The sequence below is a fragment of the Eptatretus burgeri genome, chromosome 9 (genome assembly GCF_056783735.1).
Source record: "Eptatretus burgeri isolate ZD-2024b chromosome 9, Ebu_testis_v1, whole genome shotgun sequence".
Classification (NCBI taxonomy): domain Eukaryota; kingdom Metazoa; phylum Chordata; class Myxini; order Myxiniformes; family Myxinidae; genus Eptatretus; species Eptatretus burgeri.
In genome coordinates, this window is record NC_140969.1 from 40046814 (window position 1) to 40063887 (window position 17074).

Sequence of the window (17074 nt, forward strand, 5' to 3'; positions counted from 1 at the left end):
CTCCTAACTTTCCTCCTAAGTCCCCACCCCTCCTTGCTCATGACCCCGGCCATCCTCTCTCTGCCTCCCCTCCCCTCCAAATATTCCAGTCAGCGAAGCGAAGGGTTGTATTTGCTGGTTTACTATAAATCGATGAGGTGTGTGTGTGTGTGTGTGTGTGTGCGTGTGCGTGTGCGTGTGCGTGTGCGTGTGTGTGTGTCATGTTTTTGTGGAGTTCTACTGGAGCGTTCTGATATGCAATGTGAAACACTGAAATGCTCGTTATGATCTGAGTTGATTCGGACAATTAACTACAAAGAACTTGGAAAAATCCCCATGTTTTAAAGTCACGCCATGTTGAGGTGGACAAATCGGCCTCATAGGTCCTTCCGTGGCATGGCATTCAAATTAGAAAATGAATTGCATTGTAACAAAGCATTTATTAATTAATACTAATAATATTAACATCAATAATAATAATAACAACAAACGTATCATCTTTGCCCCTGGCTCAATCTTGGTGAAAGGCAAACCAATACTCAATCAGCACAGCAGGCAGGTATGCCACAAGGCCATGAAGACCATTGAGAATCTGAGCACAATGTGATCGAACGGAAGACCAAATACTACATTCGAGTCATCAGAAGGACCCTGAATAAGTAAAGGGCAATGATACTCATCAGGAGGAAAATGGATAGAGTTTGGGTTTCAGCTGCAGGGGAGGCAGCCCAGAGGTGAGAGCGGTACTCCATCAAGCTGCAGATGAAGGCCTTGTCCGTGGATAGGAGTTCGCAGGAGTGCCAAGGAGGGACTTTGTATGATGGAGGATGCCCAAACGGCCTGGCGAATCCTGGCTTTGGAGACCAACTTTGACCCCAATTCATGTCTCCCGAGCAGAAGCGATGCAATTTAGCTCCTAAAATGAGCTGCGAGACAGAATGATTCACACAAAAATGAATTTCGATAATGTACCACGAAGGGTAGGCGAGCTATCGCCGCCACCATGGCGAAGTTACAAATTCCTGCTCCAACTACTGCTGGGAACGCAATATAAAACCACCCAGAGCCAGTTTAATCATTGCCAAGAAACTGCTTCAGCAACACCGTTGCTCGAAATGGCAGAGTATGGTCCATCAGAATCAGACAATCAATCCACCTCACACCTGCTAATTCCAAACAACACAACAATGTGTTTGCGATCCTTCCTGCAAAAATGAGAATCGACATGTTTAATGGTTTAAAACCACATCGCAGCTTCATTCCTATCTATGTCCATACCACCTTGAGAATACAAGAGAGCCATGGGGTATGTGCATTCACCTCTGAGCTATCTTGGCTGAGTAAGAATCTCAGCCCAGCTATAAACTTGTTCTTTCATGAGCCTCGGTCTTCTAAAAAAAAAAAACAACCACTGTTCTGGTGTTTCGCATGCAGGGCGATGCATCAATGTGTGCACCATCCCTCGGATGAATGATAAACGACGTGTCCCATCTGTTAGTATTAGTTGGTGGACGTTAAAAGATCCGAAGGTAGCACCCTGGCAAAATTACAAATTCCTGCTCTGACCTGCAGGCCACAGCCACATTCTCAACAACAACGATATAACTGTTTTTTTTTAACCCAACTGCTAAATATTTTTTCCTGACTGCCCTTATGGTTAAGGCCCCTAGAGCAGACAGGATGGTCTGGACTCTAGACTCTTGAGGTATGCACACTCATGTCTAAGCTGTCTCACCTGGGCTCGAATCCCGACCCAGCTATAAACTGCCACCCCGTTGTTTTACAGGCAGGATGATTCATCAATGTGTGTGCCATCCCTCTGATAGACGTTAAACTGGCGTCCCGTCTACCGGCTTTCGTTGATGGACGTCAAAGATGCCATTGCATCCTTCATGAAGAGGAGGTGAGCTATCGCCAGCACCATGGCCAAGTTCCTGCCTTAACCAACAGAGGGCATTGCATCAGTGGCACAGCTGTGTCCTCAGCCAATGATGCTACCCCATAGCCTTGTGCTGTATACGAACGAACGAAGAAGAAATAAGACCCCATCTTTAATGGCCTCTTCCCCCATCCTCCTCTAACCTAAAACAGCCTGACTTCCCTTCTCAATTCCCTCTCTCAACCTTGCTGCATCCTTTCTGTTTCCCCTTCAGCCTTCATTCTGGAAACACTGCTCCCAAAAATGGTTAAACTCCCAAAAATCCAGGCTGACCGCACACCTCAACTCGTCTTTTCCTCGATTTTACTGTCTGTGGAACAATCTTCCAGATGCTGTGCTGTCCAGACCCTTCAAACATCACTCCCCCCATCCTTATCCACAATCTTTATTACCCCATTAATCCTCCATAACTCTTGTACGTGCAGGTTGCAGTGTTTCCTCCACCCCCCTCCGCCCCATCTCCCTCTCCTCTTTTCTCATTCATTCATTTCCTTCCTTGCTGTGTCCAGCTGTTGCCCTGCTGCCCCCACTGTTGGTTTATACTGTTATGTGTCGACCTCAGGGCACCGCAGTGAATGCACCGGTGTCCCGGAAGGTGTCATGGCAGAAAATAAATAAAGCCACCGATGTGCCTTTGGTGCTGTTTTTAGGGTGACACCAACATACGACAGGAGACGAGAAATATATATATATATATATATATATATATATATATTAATCCCTAATGTATACCTTGAGCACAATAATATTAATGAAACGTAACAATTAATGACTTTCCGAAGAATCCCCAAATTAAACAAGTACGAACGTTACATGCAGCTCCGCAGCTCTACGATAACTCACGATTCTGGATGTGGCAACTCAGCTTAATTAAGCACTTTGCACATGGAACCCCAGCGGGTTATAAATAGGTGAAAGGTCAACGGTGAGCCTCGTTGAAAGGGTCAAAGTCTGGAGGGTGCGCCAATATGGCGAAGCCAACACAGGCCGCCATGTTTAATAAGTCCTCAGAAGGTGAATTCCCGAATCAAGCCATAGAGAAGGACCCGGATCAGCCATTAAAGCTGCACCACAGAAAATTAAGACGAAGAATGCTTCAACACGCCGTAGCGCACAGTGGGTTCAAGATACGTAGTGGTACGTAGCGTTCAACACGCCGAATGCCTCCACGAAAAGACGTAAATCACCCAAAATGGCGCCAACGGGAATACAAGGAGCTGCGTTTATTTCTTCCCTGGGGACAACAAGTTCTGTGCAGTGTTCATTATGCAGGTCCAACAAATTATTGAGGGAGTTCAGCAGAGAATACTACCTCACTGGGTAGATGTATGAAGATAAGCTGGATCTCCTTCCCGGACCAACGCACAGTGGGTTAAAGATGAGCCTCAGTGGCAAATGGTCATTAAACCTTTACAGGTTCACATACCGGTACAGATGATCTCCGATCCCTCCTTCACTGTGGATGTTGGTTTTAAAATGAAATGCACCGCTCGAAAACAGGGTGTCGCAGCTCCAGAGAAGTCCCAAAGCCTCATTGCTCTCCTCTTCATCCTTATCTCTCTCTCACTTCTTCCATTTTAAAACTGCTGTTGCCTCTTCCTTCTCGTGTTATTGTGGTGGTTGCTGTTGTTGTTGCAACTTAACATAAAGCGTTACCCTTTCCAAGCACAATTAAATGAATATACTGATCTGTAACAATGTAACAATACCCTCCATCACCTTGCTCTTCCATGAGCCACCATCTTGTGAAAAATTATTTTTAAAAGGATTTGGAGGGAATGATACTGTTATGGTTTTGGAAACGTACCCCAGGGGGAGAGCATATATGGACACGTTTTTAACTTGAGGATTAGTTATTTCATTCATCTTTGTGTAGATAGTCCTTGGTCCCTTGTCAAGGGGTGGTTCGGTTGTATTTCCCCCTGTGTAATCTCTCCCCCTTCCCCCTCTCTTACTTTCATTCTTTCTTCCTTCACCACCATCGTTTTGTTTAACCCATCTGATACTTCCAATCATTCCTCATTCACGCCATCGGTCCATTTCCCCCTCCCCCCGCCCCCCACCTTTCTCAATCCACCAATAACCTCCCCTTCACCAAACATCCTTTCAACAATCCCTCCTTTTCATCATCGTTCTGTTACTCACCTCCTCTGCTCCTTTCGACAATCCTTCCTTCACCCCATCGGTCTTATCTTCAATCCCACTGCCGTTCGGTCATCCCTCGGTCCGGCAGCATCCCTCTCAATTTTCACTCCGTTCTCACATGCAGGTGGTACAGCTCTTCTCACAGGTGTGGTACAGTACATGACTGTACGAGTGAATGTTTGCACGTAAGGGAGGGAGCAGGGGCTGCACCGAACATTCCCTTAGAATGACATGGCGTTTTCCATGGGCTGAATCGTGGACCCGCCCTCATCAGCTATGCACAAATGAGAGCAAGGCTCACACGAGCCGAGGAAAAAAAGCTATGTGAAGAAGAAGAAAGGCAGAAGGAGACTGAGAAGGCTCGTGGGGGAGGAAAAAGGCACGTGGGGGAAGAAAGAAAGGTTTCACAAGCAGTTGGTGCCAAGCTTCTGTGGTAAAAGAAACTGAAAAGCAAGTGAAGAAAAAAAGGGGAGGGGGAGAACACTTCTTAGATGAACGTCATCCTGCGGTCTCGATCCTGTCGGCCACGAATGACGAGGAGGGTGGTGAACGGCACCACCTCATTGACCGGGACCTGAGGAGGAAGCTGAGGCAGAGGAGGGTGAGTCGCATATCGAGCTCATATCTGGCCCGCCGGAGAGAACTTTATATTTTAAATACTTGCTTTTAAATGATTGCTTGCTCTTGTGTTTGCAATAAATAATTGTTTGTTGTTATTTCCAATCTGTCTCGGTTGTCTTTTCCTTTATTGGTCTGACACAGTGCACAAGTGTAGTTAGAAAGGAAGTTGTACCCCACCCGATTTGCTTATTAGCCGGTGCGTACTTGGCAGCTCCACTCGGCTGCAGCTGAAACGGTAAGTTAACGCAAGTACACATTGAGGGCACGAAACTCGCTTGGTGGGGTCAATCTACCGGAAAGAGTAATGCGCAAAGTAGTGTAGCCCTGCAAGGATTGATGGTACCAATCGGCGTTTGTGGTTTCTTAGCAACCTGTCGGTGCGTGGAGTTATCTGTGCCCGGCGGCCCCAGGACCGAGCGTTCGGGAAGGACCTGAGTGCTTCCCCTCTTGTCGAGCCCCGAACCCTGGATCCGTAACAATACATTGCATTCGCTTCTGAATGACTGTAATTCTAGTTAGCCCGTCCACTGCGTCGTGGGACATGGAGTTTTGCAATTGTTTGTGTGTGTGTGTGTGTGTCTGTCTGTCCAGCCCAAACTTTTTTTTTTAACCGTTTGAACTTTTGTCATCACATTTTCAACAAACCTCTATTATGAGAATATGGAGAACACTGATTCTTAACAATACATTTTACTTTTTTTTCTAGCTGTTGTTTCCATTAGTTCACATACAAAGTGGATGTGGACAGGCTTTCGGGATGCTCTCTTGTTTTTATTTACGTTTCGTTTCCCTTTTCTTATTGACTCAAGCCCTCAGGAGGTCAAGGCAAGGATTCCAACGCTTCATTTGTTTTAGATTTGATTTGATCTTTTCTTTTTTGCTGGAACCAATCTCAAAGGAGATATCCCCAATTATTTTAACTTTATGTCTTAAAAAAAAATGAAAACCTTCCCAGGAAAAACCACCGAAATTGTGGGATCTACAAAATGGAGAACACAAAAGCACAATAAACTCGAGGTCGGATTGTCAAGATGAAAGAGGTACAAAAAATCCCCCAAAAAAGAAACATTTTAAGGGTTTTTTACGATTCCAACTTCAGGAAAGTAAAATTTTACAATTCAAATCAATTTTTTTTTACTTCTACTATTACTTCTTATTTAATGGCCCCAATTATTCCCAACCTCTTGTGCATTTATTTCGCCAGGAAACATCGTTTGGCCCAAGTCTTTCACCAACAGGCCGGTTAGGCTGAAGGTGGCACGAATTTGGAATTTGCTTAGGGTGGCGGCAACAGTCACCTCTTCGTGCAAGACACCGTGGGATCTTTAATGTCCACCGGCTGGTTTTCTGGCTTAATGTCTTTCCAATGAACGGTGCACCCATTGACCAATTCCTCGCCTTGCATGCAAAACACCAAGGATGGCAGTTTTTAACCGAGTCGAGATTCAAACCCAGGATAAGCAGCTTAGAGGCAAGAATACACTACCTCTAGTTCCAGTAATAATCTAGGCTATCCGGCCATCCTGCCTCAAAATATGTCTTGGTTCATAAAATATTTATGAATACTCAGTTGGATATCATTCAAAGTTTATGATTTTTTCAAGTTTGACCAATAGTGGGGCAACTGAGCATAACAATTGTGCATTTTGTGAGGAAAGCACCAAATTTGGCACACTAGTAGCCTATCATATTGTTACGGCTGTGGAAATTCGCAATACACCTTAAAGGGTCCTTAGATCAGTTATGATGCTAAGTTTATGTGCAGATAGTTCCCCACCATTGTTTAAAGGGAATTCGTGTGATTCACCGGGCTGCGACTCTTTGAGATAGCCGTTTTTCTTTTCTATTGTTATTTTGAACAAACCTTCACGCAAGCAACAAGCCGCGTTGAAAACCGTCGAACGAAAAAGGGAACCAAAAGAGTTCCCTTTTGGAAGCGCAGATTTTTTCCCGCCTATTTTTCCCCGCGCTTGGTGTGAAGGAAAGGGGGAGGGCAGCTCGCCGCCGATTGGTGGATGAACAGCGTGAGGCGGTCGGGGTGAGGGAACACCCCTTTTCGGGAACCTTCTCGAAGGGAGGTGGAGCCGAAAACGGGGAGGAGCGAAGTGCGGAGCCCCGCGCTATATAAGGCGGACCGCGCGCGGGGCTCACACTCTCTGTCTGGGTCGTCGACGTCACACTCTCTCTGTCAGGGTCGAGCTCGCTCTCAGCTCTCTCTGTCGGGGTCGAGTGCTCCCCTCTCTTGGTGGCCAGGGTTGAACTCGCTCTCAGCTCGCTCTGTCAGGGTCGAGTGCTCCCCTCACTTGGTGGCCAGGATCGACGTCATTCTCTCTCTGGTCCATGAACTCTCTCTTTCAGGGTCGAGTGCTCCCCTCTCTTGGTGGCCAGGGTCGAGCTCGCTCTCAGCTCTCTCTGTCGGGGTCGAGTGCTCCCCTCTTTTGGTGGCCAGGGTCGAGCTCGCTCTCAGCTCGCTCTGTCGGGGTCGAGTGCTCCCCTCACTTGGTGGCCAGGGTCGACGTCATTCTCTCTCTGGTCCATGAACTCTCTCTGTCGGGGTCGAGTGCTCCCCTCTCTTGGTGGCCAGGGTCGAGCTCGCTCTCAGCTCTCTCTGTCGGGGTCGAGTGCTCCTCTCACTTGGTGGCCAGGGTCGAGCTCACTCTCTCTCTCTGGTCCGGAAGCCCTCTCTGCCTCTCCTTCTTCTCGGTGCAGCACTCTCTCTCTCTCCCTCTCTCGGTCCTGTGCTCGTGGTCCGGCGAGCGGCCTGTTGGTAGAGACGCGGACGGGAGGCGCAGCAGTGCCGGCTGTCTGGTGGACCTGCGCGTCCGGACGAGGGGTGCCGGAGGGGGTTCGCCGGTCGCATGGGAGGCCAGAACCAGGCACGACCACGCTGACAGTCGTGGGAGAGAGACTGGATGACCACAAAAGGGAGGTCTTTTCTTTTGTTTGTGTGTGTGTGTGAGTGGCGCCGTGTCCGACAAGTAAACCTGTGTAAGTGCCTATACTTTGCTAATAATTATAGTCTGTGGTATTGCTTTCATTGCTTTCTTGCCTGTATCCGTGTTTCATTTCGATTTGCCTTGCTTGTAAATACGTGCATGGTTCCTTGCTTGTGTTGTGTGTGTAATGTGTGCTTGCTTGAATGAATGTCCTTGTGTGAAATGTATCCCGTTCGTCGTCTTTTTCCCCATTGAAAGTGCCATCTTGAATCGCGGAATAAATTAGTAGTGGGTTTTGAACACCCGGGTAAAGAAGATAATCTGATCCGTCGAGGTCGGCAGTAACACCGCTCGGTTATCACTGTAGCACGGAACGGACCGCTTAAGCGGTTCGTGTCCTAGGCCGACCTGCGGCGAGGTACGATCGCCCGGTCGACTACTCGTGCAGATACTTAGGTAGGTCGAATTTGGCGAGCAACCCTATCCTGCGCTGGTGGGCAATTGGCACGATCGTGGTGAGGTTAAACCCCTACCCGTGACTGGCTCCTGGCGGTAGTTCCAGGAGGGTCACGACTGAATTGTCCGTCCGGTGGGCGACGCGGTTGCGATTGGAGTTACGCAATCACTCGCACGCCAGGCAGGCCAGAATTCGTAACAATATTATGAACGGATTTGGATATTGGGTCATCTCAAAATTTTTGATGGCAGTGGAAAATGGCTGCCACAGCTTCTTCCACTGTGGCTGAAATTCGTCAGTGGCTGAATTTGAGATGGCCCAATATCCAAATCTGTTCATAATATGTTAGGCTACTAGTGTGGCAAATTTGGTGCATTCTTCACAAAATGCACAATTATGCTATATTTAGCTAAGTTTCCCCACTACAAGTAAAATTACCTCCTCTGTTGAACGAATAACGTGTTCTCCATTTTGCACAGGTATGCATAGTGGAAGAAGATTTGGTGTGGTGGGGGAAACGCAGCACAAACGTTCCATTAGCCTCATCCACTTACCTACTCTCTTCCACATTGCACGTAAGATAGGTGATTGATTTAAGCTTCTCAAACACCACGCCACAATTGCACTCCTCTCTTTGTTCGTGCACGTCCTCGAGATTGGCTCGTGCAGCCTTTTTTCATTTATTCTGATGTACTTTATTAATGAAACTGTTTCACGCCTCTCGTGTGTTTCTCTCAAGGCAGGCTATCTACAGGATGCAGAGATTGCTGACTTCCCCACACACTCGCAGTCATGGGCATTATCGAGCAGTTTCCGGGAAAAACAGAGGGAAAGTGTGAGACGATGCTGATGTCACAGCCGAAAGGAATATTTTGATGACATTCAAAAAAGGCAGTCACACCGAAAAGGTAAGACTTTGATATGCTGCATTTGCTTAAATAAGGAGGTCTGTGGATGCACAGCAGAACCTTGAATCTCGGATGTTTCGGTTTCTATTCGATCAAATAATCTCTGGGAAAGGGAAGAAAAGGGCAGAGAGAAGGAGAGAGAGGTTCTAGGTATTACGACAGCGTGGTGGATGGAGCACACACACCGTGAGCCTGCAATAAAGATGCTTCCCAAATGCCAGGTGAGCTCCAGATGTCTTCTCAATGCTACTGTATGACACTTACTTTCATATTGTGAACTTTAGACTCGATTTGCATCGTTTAAAACAAACTAGCAGTTCCTTCCCACTTCTGTGACAGCTGGGTCGTTGCACCATTTCAAACAAAGATGGCACGGCGAGCGTGGCACAGGCCCGACACAATGGTTGGAGTTGGCCTCCACACCCACTGCAACTTATCGCCTGGATTTATTTCGGTTTCCAATGTGCAGCCACCTTTGGATACCTTTTGCCACTTTTTCCAGCCAGCGCTGAACGTACGGCAGCCTACGCTGTATCCTACAAAGAAACACGGGGCGGTAGAGCGAGAGATCCGGTGAAATGTGTGCAAATGTCAAGATAGCAGAGCACATGTTGTACGTGTGTATCCTTAAGTCACTTATGCAAGTCTCTGGCCTGCATGTTTCTCTACCACGCAACCTCCCATGTTGTTTGCGTGTCACTGGATCCCCGAGACCCTGCCATTAATAATTGCTGTTCGTCTGATTCCTTGCCTCCCTCGAGTCCACCAAGCCCAAAAGCTGTCACAACTTCAACACCTTTCTGCTACATTTGCAGAGCCTATGTGTACGTGGTTAACTTCTGTGAATGACATGAGGCCTCTGATACTTGCTTATTGCAATTATGAGTTGTTGGTATTATCTTCAGATACACTTGCATAGCACAGACAAACTAGCACCAGTTTAGTCTGAAGTGATTCAAGGAAATGAGGCCTGGGGGAGCTACGCTTGCTTGTTGAATCAAGTATCAGGATATATTTTGCTAAATTGGATTATGGAGTGTGAGAGTTAATGCTTATAGGAAGTATTTGGTGCTCACTCAACCAATATCTTTTTAGTGTCTCCATACTTGTGTTGTTCTTTAAAAGTCACTATTATTCCCAGCCTCTCGTGCGGGGTGGGCTGGAGAAAGTTTGGACAAAGTCTTTCACGAACCAGCTGGCCCGGCCTTGATGTTCGACTAAGTACGTTGGAGCAGGAATTTGGAATTTGGAATTTGGCCAGGGTGGAGGATTTCTAAACATAGGATATGGAGACTTGAACCAATAAATGTCTCTCTCTCGAACAAAGCATTGAAATAGAGTCACAACATCATGATGCAAACGATGAAAGCGTTGAGCTCACCGGGGCCAACACTCGCGACAGGCATCATATTACACCTGCTGAGCTTCGCGTGTTCCTGGACAGGATGATCACATCTTCGTTTACTATTCGAACATGTTTTTCCATCAGAGGAAGACCGATTCATTGTTTTGGGATGTAAAGTTGAGAGTTCTTCTTGTGGTTGCCAAGGGGAAGCAAAACTGAAACTTCAACTGAGAATTGTTTATTATGATTGATCTTTCTCATTCGAGGTAACCACGCGTTGTGTTTGTGGGTCCTTGATTTACTGTCAAAACTCATTTGCATCCTTCATAACTTCAGCTTGACGTGTCCCAAAGCAAACGAGCATTAGCACTTGCTATACAGCAATGAAAGGGCGAATCAACCGCGTCCTTTTATCTTTCAGATTTGAAGCGATCAATATGTGGCAATTCCTAGCCCGTTAAGTGGCTTTGCTTGCACAAGCACTCAACTTAGTCCAGTGATTACAGTACAGTACGGTATCTATATTTCAGAAATTACACAAAAATCACAATGTAGAAATGATCTTAAAATTGTCATTCTTGTTAAATTCTCAGTTCAATTCAGCACCCCATAAACCTCTTTTGATTTCAGAACAATCCGAAGGAAGTGTTTTGTTATATTGCCTACATTGCCTTTTGGCTTTTTCAGCCAGTTTATAGATGACACCATGGAGGGAAGTGCAGTGTTCAAACTCTGACAAGGAACTTCAACACAGAAGGTCATTTGGCCCGTAGTGACTACACAGACACCACATTAATCCAATCTATCAGCTTAAGACTCAACTTCCAGAGGAGGAGTTGGTGGGAGGAGAACAGTGTGGCAGACAAAGGCACATAAACTGGGTGATTTGTATAAGTGTGTGTGTGTGTGTGTGTGTGTGTGTGTGTGTGTGTGTGTGTGTGTGTGTGTGTGTGTGTGTGTGTGTGTGTGTGTGTATACAGTCAAAGATCGCGTAGCGTGCCTACAACTTATGGCCAGCGTATGCGGAACGTGTGTCATATGTCGGGTACGTCGAGAAATTTTCAACATGCTGAAAATTTCTCGACATACTCGGCGTACTACGATGTATGCCAGCGTACTACGATGTATGCCAGCGTACTACAACGTATGCCAGCGTGCTATTAACGTATACAAAACTTACCCATAACGTATTTGACGTGTGCCAGCTTGGTTCGGCAAATTTTTCATACGTCGGTATACGCTGGCTAAAACGTCAAGGTGTGACAGCAGCTTCACACTTCGATGTCTAGTGCGGTTATGATTTGAATCGTCGAGCCTCAGCCTTTTAATAGCCTACGCCACGTGATCGTCGGCGATACGCTGCCGCGCTATGCATAAGTTAGTCTCTCGTTAGGCATAGGTTGTGAACGCCGACAACACGCTCAGCATTCGTTGGTATAAGTTATCTATATGTGATTAAAACGTTCTCTGTACGTTACTAATACGTTATGCATATGTCCAACACGTTATTATATGCCCAAAACTTAAAAAAAAAACATCAATAGTTCAGCGTACGCCAACGTTTTACATACATTTTGAGACCTTGCCATACGCTGGCTAAAACCTCAAGGTGTGACAGCGGCTTAAGGCAACACCAGGCATGAATCTGGTAGAGATCTTCCCAAAAAGTCTCGTAGCAGTTATTGCTCCAAAAGGTATTTCCACCAAGTACTGACCAAAGGGGCTGAATGCTTTTACAATCAGTGAATTTTGATTTGTACATGTTTTTTGCAGGTATTCCTGACATGTAACCTCCTTCAACTATAACAGTGTTTAGTTTGATCTCTTCAGTTATCAATAAAAAAGTTCATTTGGAAAAATTGTTTCTACATAATTCGTAAACATACTAAAATATGCCAGTGTGTGTGTGTGTGTGTGTGTGTGTGTGTGTGTGTGTGTGTGTGTGTGTGTGTGTCTGTGTGTGTGTGTGTCTGACTGTTTTTTTGACTGCAATACATTCGGTGGTTACGAATACAATCTCAAACAAACTTCACAGGAGGACTAAGGGTCCCATGATTGGGGTTGTAGCAATTTAACTTGCTTCCCTCCCCAATTTGTGCCTTGGCCAAACTCCGTATTGAGGTATATAATAGGTTATTCTGGTGTTTCATAGGGCAGACCTTCTGGATGTAAAACTTATAACCACAAGCGATTCAGTCAATTCTGTCTAACGAACAATTGCATTTTGAAATCGTCACTATGAAACTGGAAGAAGGTTAGAGGAAACTCGACATGCTTGAGGCATTCTGTACTTATTGCATGCCCTCAGATGAACGGATCAGAGTTTTCTCGAATTGTTAGGCCTCTAGGTAAGTGGCAATGATCTTTAGTTAACAAAGCTGTCTGCATGAGTCTTGATGTATGAATGATGAATCCCACTGCCTGTCCAGTTTCTCTCACCATCAGATTATATGTGGACTGTATATGGATTGTTTGTAACTTATATCTTGGGGCCTCGTATTTGATTTCTCCCGGCCATGGCTTCATGAGTGATATTGCTACTGACACCCTTACGGCCCAAATTGTGACCTTTATTTCATGCATAACCATATTTCTAAGGTTCGTTAACATTGTTTAATACTCGCCAGAGGGAAATTTGGAGAAAATGCGACGTACATACACATGGGCAATGTATCAGCTAACAGTCGCTGGTCCACACATCTATCAGTACTATTATAACCAGTTATCCAGTTCCGTTAAGTCGTGGCCAATTTCTGGTGACATTCATGATCAGATGTCTCCAACCATCCCTGTCCTGCACTGCTTTGTGAACTTCTAGCGGACACAGCTTGTGTGCAGCCTTTACCCCATCTATTGAGGGTGTGGTCCAGGACCGATCAGCTTGCCAAGCCAGTCGTTCCTCATCAACCATTTTGGTGGAGTGCTTGCTTGAGTGTTCAAAATCAAACGAGCCACTTGGGGAGCACTCTACAAGCTGATTGGTAATGGAACACACCCCTTATGAACACATCGATCTTTTTAGTTGACAAGATTTTAATCTTGTTTTAGGTTTAAATAAAGACCAGCTTTTCACTTTCCTCCTTCACTGTCTGCAGCAGTTTCATCAAGTCCTCTTTACTTTCTGCCAACAGAGTGGTATCATTAGTAGCATACCTGAGGTTGTTGATTCATCTTTCTCCAATCCCGACTCCAGTATCTATGTCATCCAAGTTATATTTTTTTATAACCAATTTCGTCAAAATTATTATAACCACAAATTAATCAGTCAATTCCATCCATTGATAATGGCATAATGAAAATAATGATTAACACAGGGTGGCATAGAGCGATGCATACAAGAGCAATGCACACTCTCCTTGAAGCTGTCTAGCCTGGGTTCGAATCCCAACCCAAATGTCATTCCGGTGTTTCACAGGCAGGATGATTCATCAATGTGTGCCATTTCTCAGATGGATGTTTAACTGGTGTCTCGTCTGCCAGCATTGCTTAGTGGACTTTAAAAATCCTATGGTGTCCTTCACGAAGAGTAGGTGGGATATCGGTGGTACCCTGAACAAATTATAAATTCCTGCCTGAACATGAGTCGAACGTCAGCCCTTGCCAGCTGGTTTGTAAAAGACTTAGCCCAAGCTTCCCCCAGCCAATTCCACAATTATGTGGGAAATAATTTGGCTGTTAAACAACAAGAGAAATGTTAACAAACTGACATCTGCATGGTATGCATGTACACGTGATCCCCCCACCTCCCACTCCCCCATCCACCCCATCTCATAGGGAGTGGGTGTACTCGTTCATCTAAATCTGGCATTATTTGTAGGTGGTGAATAGTTTTGCAGGCCACTGTTTTTATATATATATATATATATATATATATATATATATATATATATATATATATATGAATTTTAATCGTGTAGCAATTACATGTGTATATGAGTAAATTATCCTTTGATGCATTGCCAAGGTGACAACATTGTCCAAAATAGTGGATAAAGAGGGTAAGGCATTATGTTTTTGTGTTGCCCCATGTCTGGATCCAGGTGAGCCCAGGTATTTGCGGATGACATTGGATTGCGAAGAAGCAGTGGGCTTGGACAGGCTACTGTGCTAATGTGGGGGTGATGATGTAAACATGTTGAACTAGAGCTTTCTCTATCTCTATCTCTCTTTGGACTTCATTTGTGGGTTTCACAAGAATGAACAGCATACTCCTGGGGCCAAAGTATCTACTTCCATTTTGGTAAAGGATCACATTTCAGGAACCAATTTAAGAAGATATTGTCATGTCAGACAGCCTCCATTAACACAGGCCATCTGCACGACCTACGAACAGCCATACAATCTCCAACTAACCTGCGTTCAACTGATCAATCGCCACTGCGTTCTTGACTTGCAGTCCTCCAAGGTTATTCCCAATTAAACCAAATTTGACAGTGGCATGCACAGGAGGCAGAAGGATGGGAAAACGTTTCTTACCTTTCTAAGGGTTTATGTATAAGGAGTCCGAGGAGAAAGGTGGATGGGACGTGGAACGGATAAACCAAGCAAGTCAACAGATACGAGCAGGGAGAAGGGAACAAGCAGCTTATGTGCAATGAAATGAAATAAATACATCTAACCACTCGAGGCACCACAGAAAACTGACTCACTACAACGATGGGGAAAACTGGTGAGGGCTTTCCAGCACAAAGTTGAGAATGTGCAGGGTGGACGGGTGGCATGGTCGCATTCTGTCTGGTGCACACAGCACGAAGAAGCTCTCCGCCTCCTTAGTCCACAGCTGAGAGAGAGAGAGAGAGAGAGAGAGAGAGAGAGAGAGAGAGAGAGAGAGAGAGAGAGAGAGAGAGAGAGAGAGAGGTATATATATATATATATATATATATATATATATATATATATATATATATATATATATATATATATATATATATATATATATATATATATATATATATACACATACACACACATTTATCCTGCAAGTCAAAGGTCGAACTATTGGCTCCTCATCTATGAGCAGGCCCAGCCCTCTTGAACTCAGGGACTCTCAGTACTTTTTCATAGAGGCCCCACCCTTCTGTGCAGTGGGTCCTCTGGCCCACCCTCCGCACACGGTCGGACATCATTGGCTACCGGTTCTGGTGGGCAGTGCCACGTGCTACAGCATCCCACCCCTTTCCAAGGCTCTACAGCCGACTTACGCCATGGCTTGTGGTGTACCAGCCAAACATTTAATGATGGTCCCTTTGAAACGTGAAATGCTTTCCCGTGTGCTTTCGTGCTAAGTTCCCTACCTGGCCTTGCCTGTACAGGAGGTCTTACACCATACAATCTTTTCCTGAGCTATACTGTTCATAAATATTAGCCTGGTGTTGGCTTAGTGGTTAGGGTGGCTGGCTTGGGATGTTTGGGTCCTGAGTTTGAGTTGAGCCCTGTTTTCCACTGAATTAACACCAGGTGGGGTTGATTCAGCCTGCCATCCTTCTGAGGTCAGAGAAATGAGTACCAGTGTACTGGTAGAGGGGCACAGCATTAGCGGCACAACCATGCCTCTCAGAAATGATAGCTACCCAGTACCCAGCAGCCGAGTTGCCATATGCAAGAACAGAAAAGGACTATCCATAAATTACATACGCTGCTTCCTCAATGTCATGTGCAATGAGACGACTTAATCTGACATTTTCCCTGTTTACAAGAGTAAACCTTTGCTAAGCGAATCACACAGACCAGACGACACTTACTACATTCCAACTATGGATCCCCCCTTCCACACAACAATATTTGTTCTCGTATCTTTATTCCCCTTCAAAGGGGATTCCCTATGATAAGTGCCTGGCTGCCTGCCATCCTGTATGTGAAATGTAGCAAAATTCCCCATGCCATGCAGGGACGTTTTACACCCCGCGAGGATATGCCTGCACCCCGCAATGACGTTCCTGTGCCCAGCGCGGATGTTCCTGCACCCCACAAGGACATTCCTGCACCCAGTGAAGACATGCCTGAATCCCGCTGAGATGTTCCTGCACCCAGTGAGAACATGCCTGCCTTCCCCAGGACATGCCTGCACCCTCTGAGGGCATACCTGCTCCTTGCGACAACTTGTCTGCGCCCTGTGAGGTTGTGTCTACACTCTGCGACTAAGTGTCTGCTGCCCCATGTCGTCGCCTATCGACTGATTGCTTGCCTCAGAGATGCTTGGTCCCTGTTGTATGTTTTGTGGTTTGCTCAAATATATGTTGTTTCGATCTCGTTCGGAGTACAAAGCACATTCTCCACTCGGGCGTAGCTTTCTTCTCAACGATTCAAGCATGATCATCGTTGAATCGATCTGCTTTGTGCTTTGATGTATACGGTCTCCTTGGAATATATTTTACATCTGCACATACAAAGCACACCATTACTTGCTTGTGGAATGCAAGCATGCCGCACTAGTATATGAAAGAACGCTCTATGCTCAGGCTGTATTCCCATTCATTTGATACTTGCAGAAACGATCTGCATGATAGGATTGAGGCCTGGCTGATTTAATCGATTGCAACAAGGCAGGTCGTATTGGGGAAGTTATCAGTTCCTTGCGACGAGAATATGGAGGAGGTGAGTGAGAATAAGAGGGGAAGGTACATTGAAAACAAATATGAAAAATAATTCTTTAAATGGTGATTGACTTGTTATCGAAAGAAGTGAAGATGACGTTCGGGCCTTACCCTTCGTCAGAGATAAAGAAGGTACAGGGAGCTAGAGAGG

The 17074-nt window shown here is 45.6% G+C and overlaps 1 protein-coding gene across 4 annotated transcripts in view; it reads left to right on the forward strand.

Moving 5' to 3' along the window:
• The first annotated feature begins 1810 nt into the window (after nt 1–1810).
• Nucleotides 1811–17074, forward strand: part of LOC147019962 (palmitoyltransferase ZDHHC1-like) — a 36765-nt gene continuing 21501 nt past the window's right edge. Inside the window, exons 1-6 of one of the 4 annotated variants that reach the window (XM_085894882.1) lie at nt 1811–1882; nt 8557–8661; nt 8817–8985; nt 9098–9206; nt 9325–9516; nt 9631–9809. In XM_085894882.1, the coding sequence (XP_085751008.1) occupies nt 9156–9206; nt 9325–9516; nt 9631–9809 (422 nt within the window). In that variant the 5' untranslated portion in view covers nt 1811–1882; nt 8557–8661; nt 8817–8985; nt 9098–9155. Of the gene's footprint in view, nt 1883–8556; nt 8662–8816; nt 9207–9324; nt 9517–9630; nt 9810–17074 lie in introns of all 4 variants that reach the window. The other 3 variants (XM_085894879.1, XM_085894880.1, XM_085894881.1) reach the window with 3 other exon arrangements.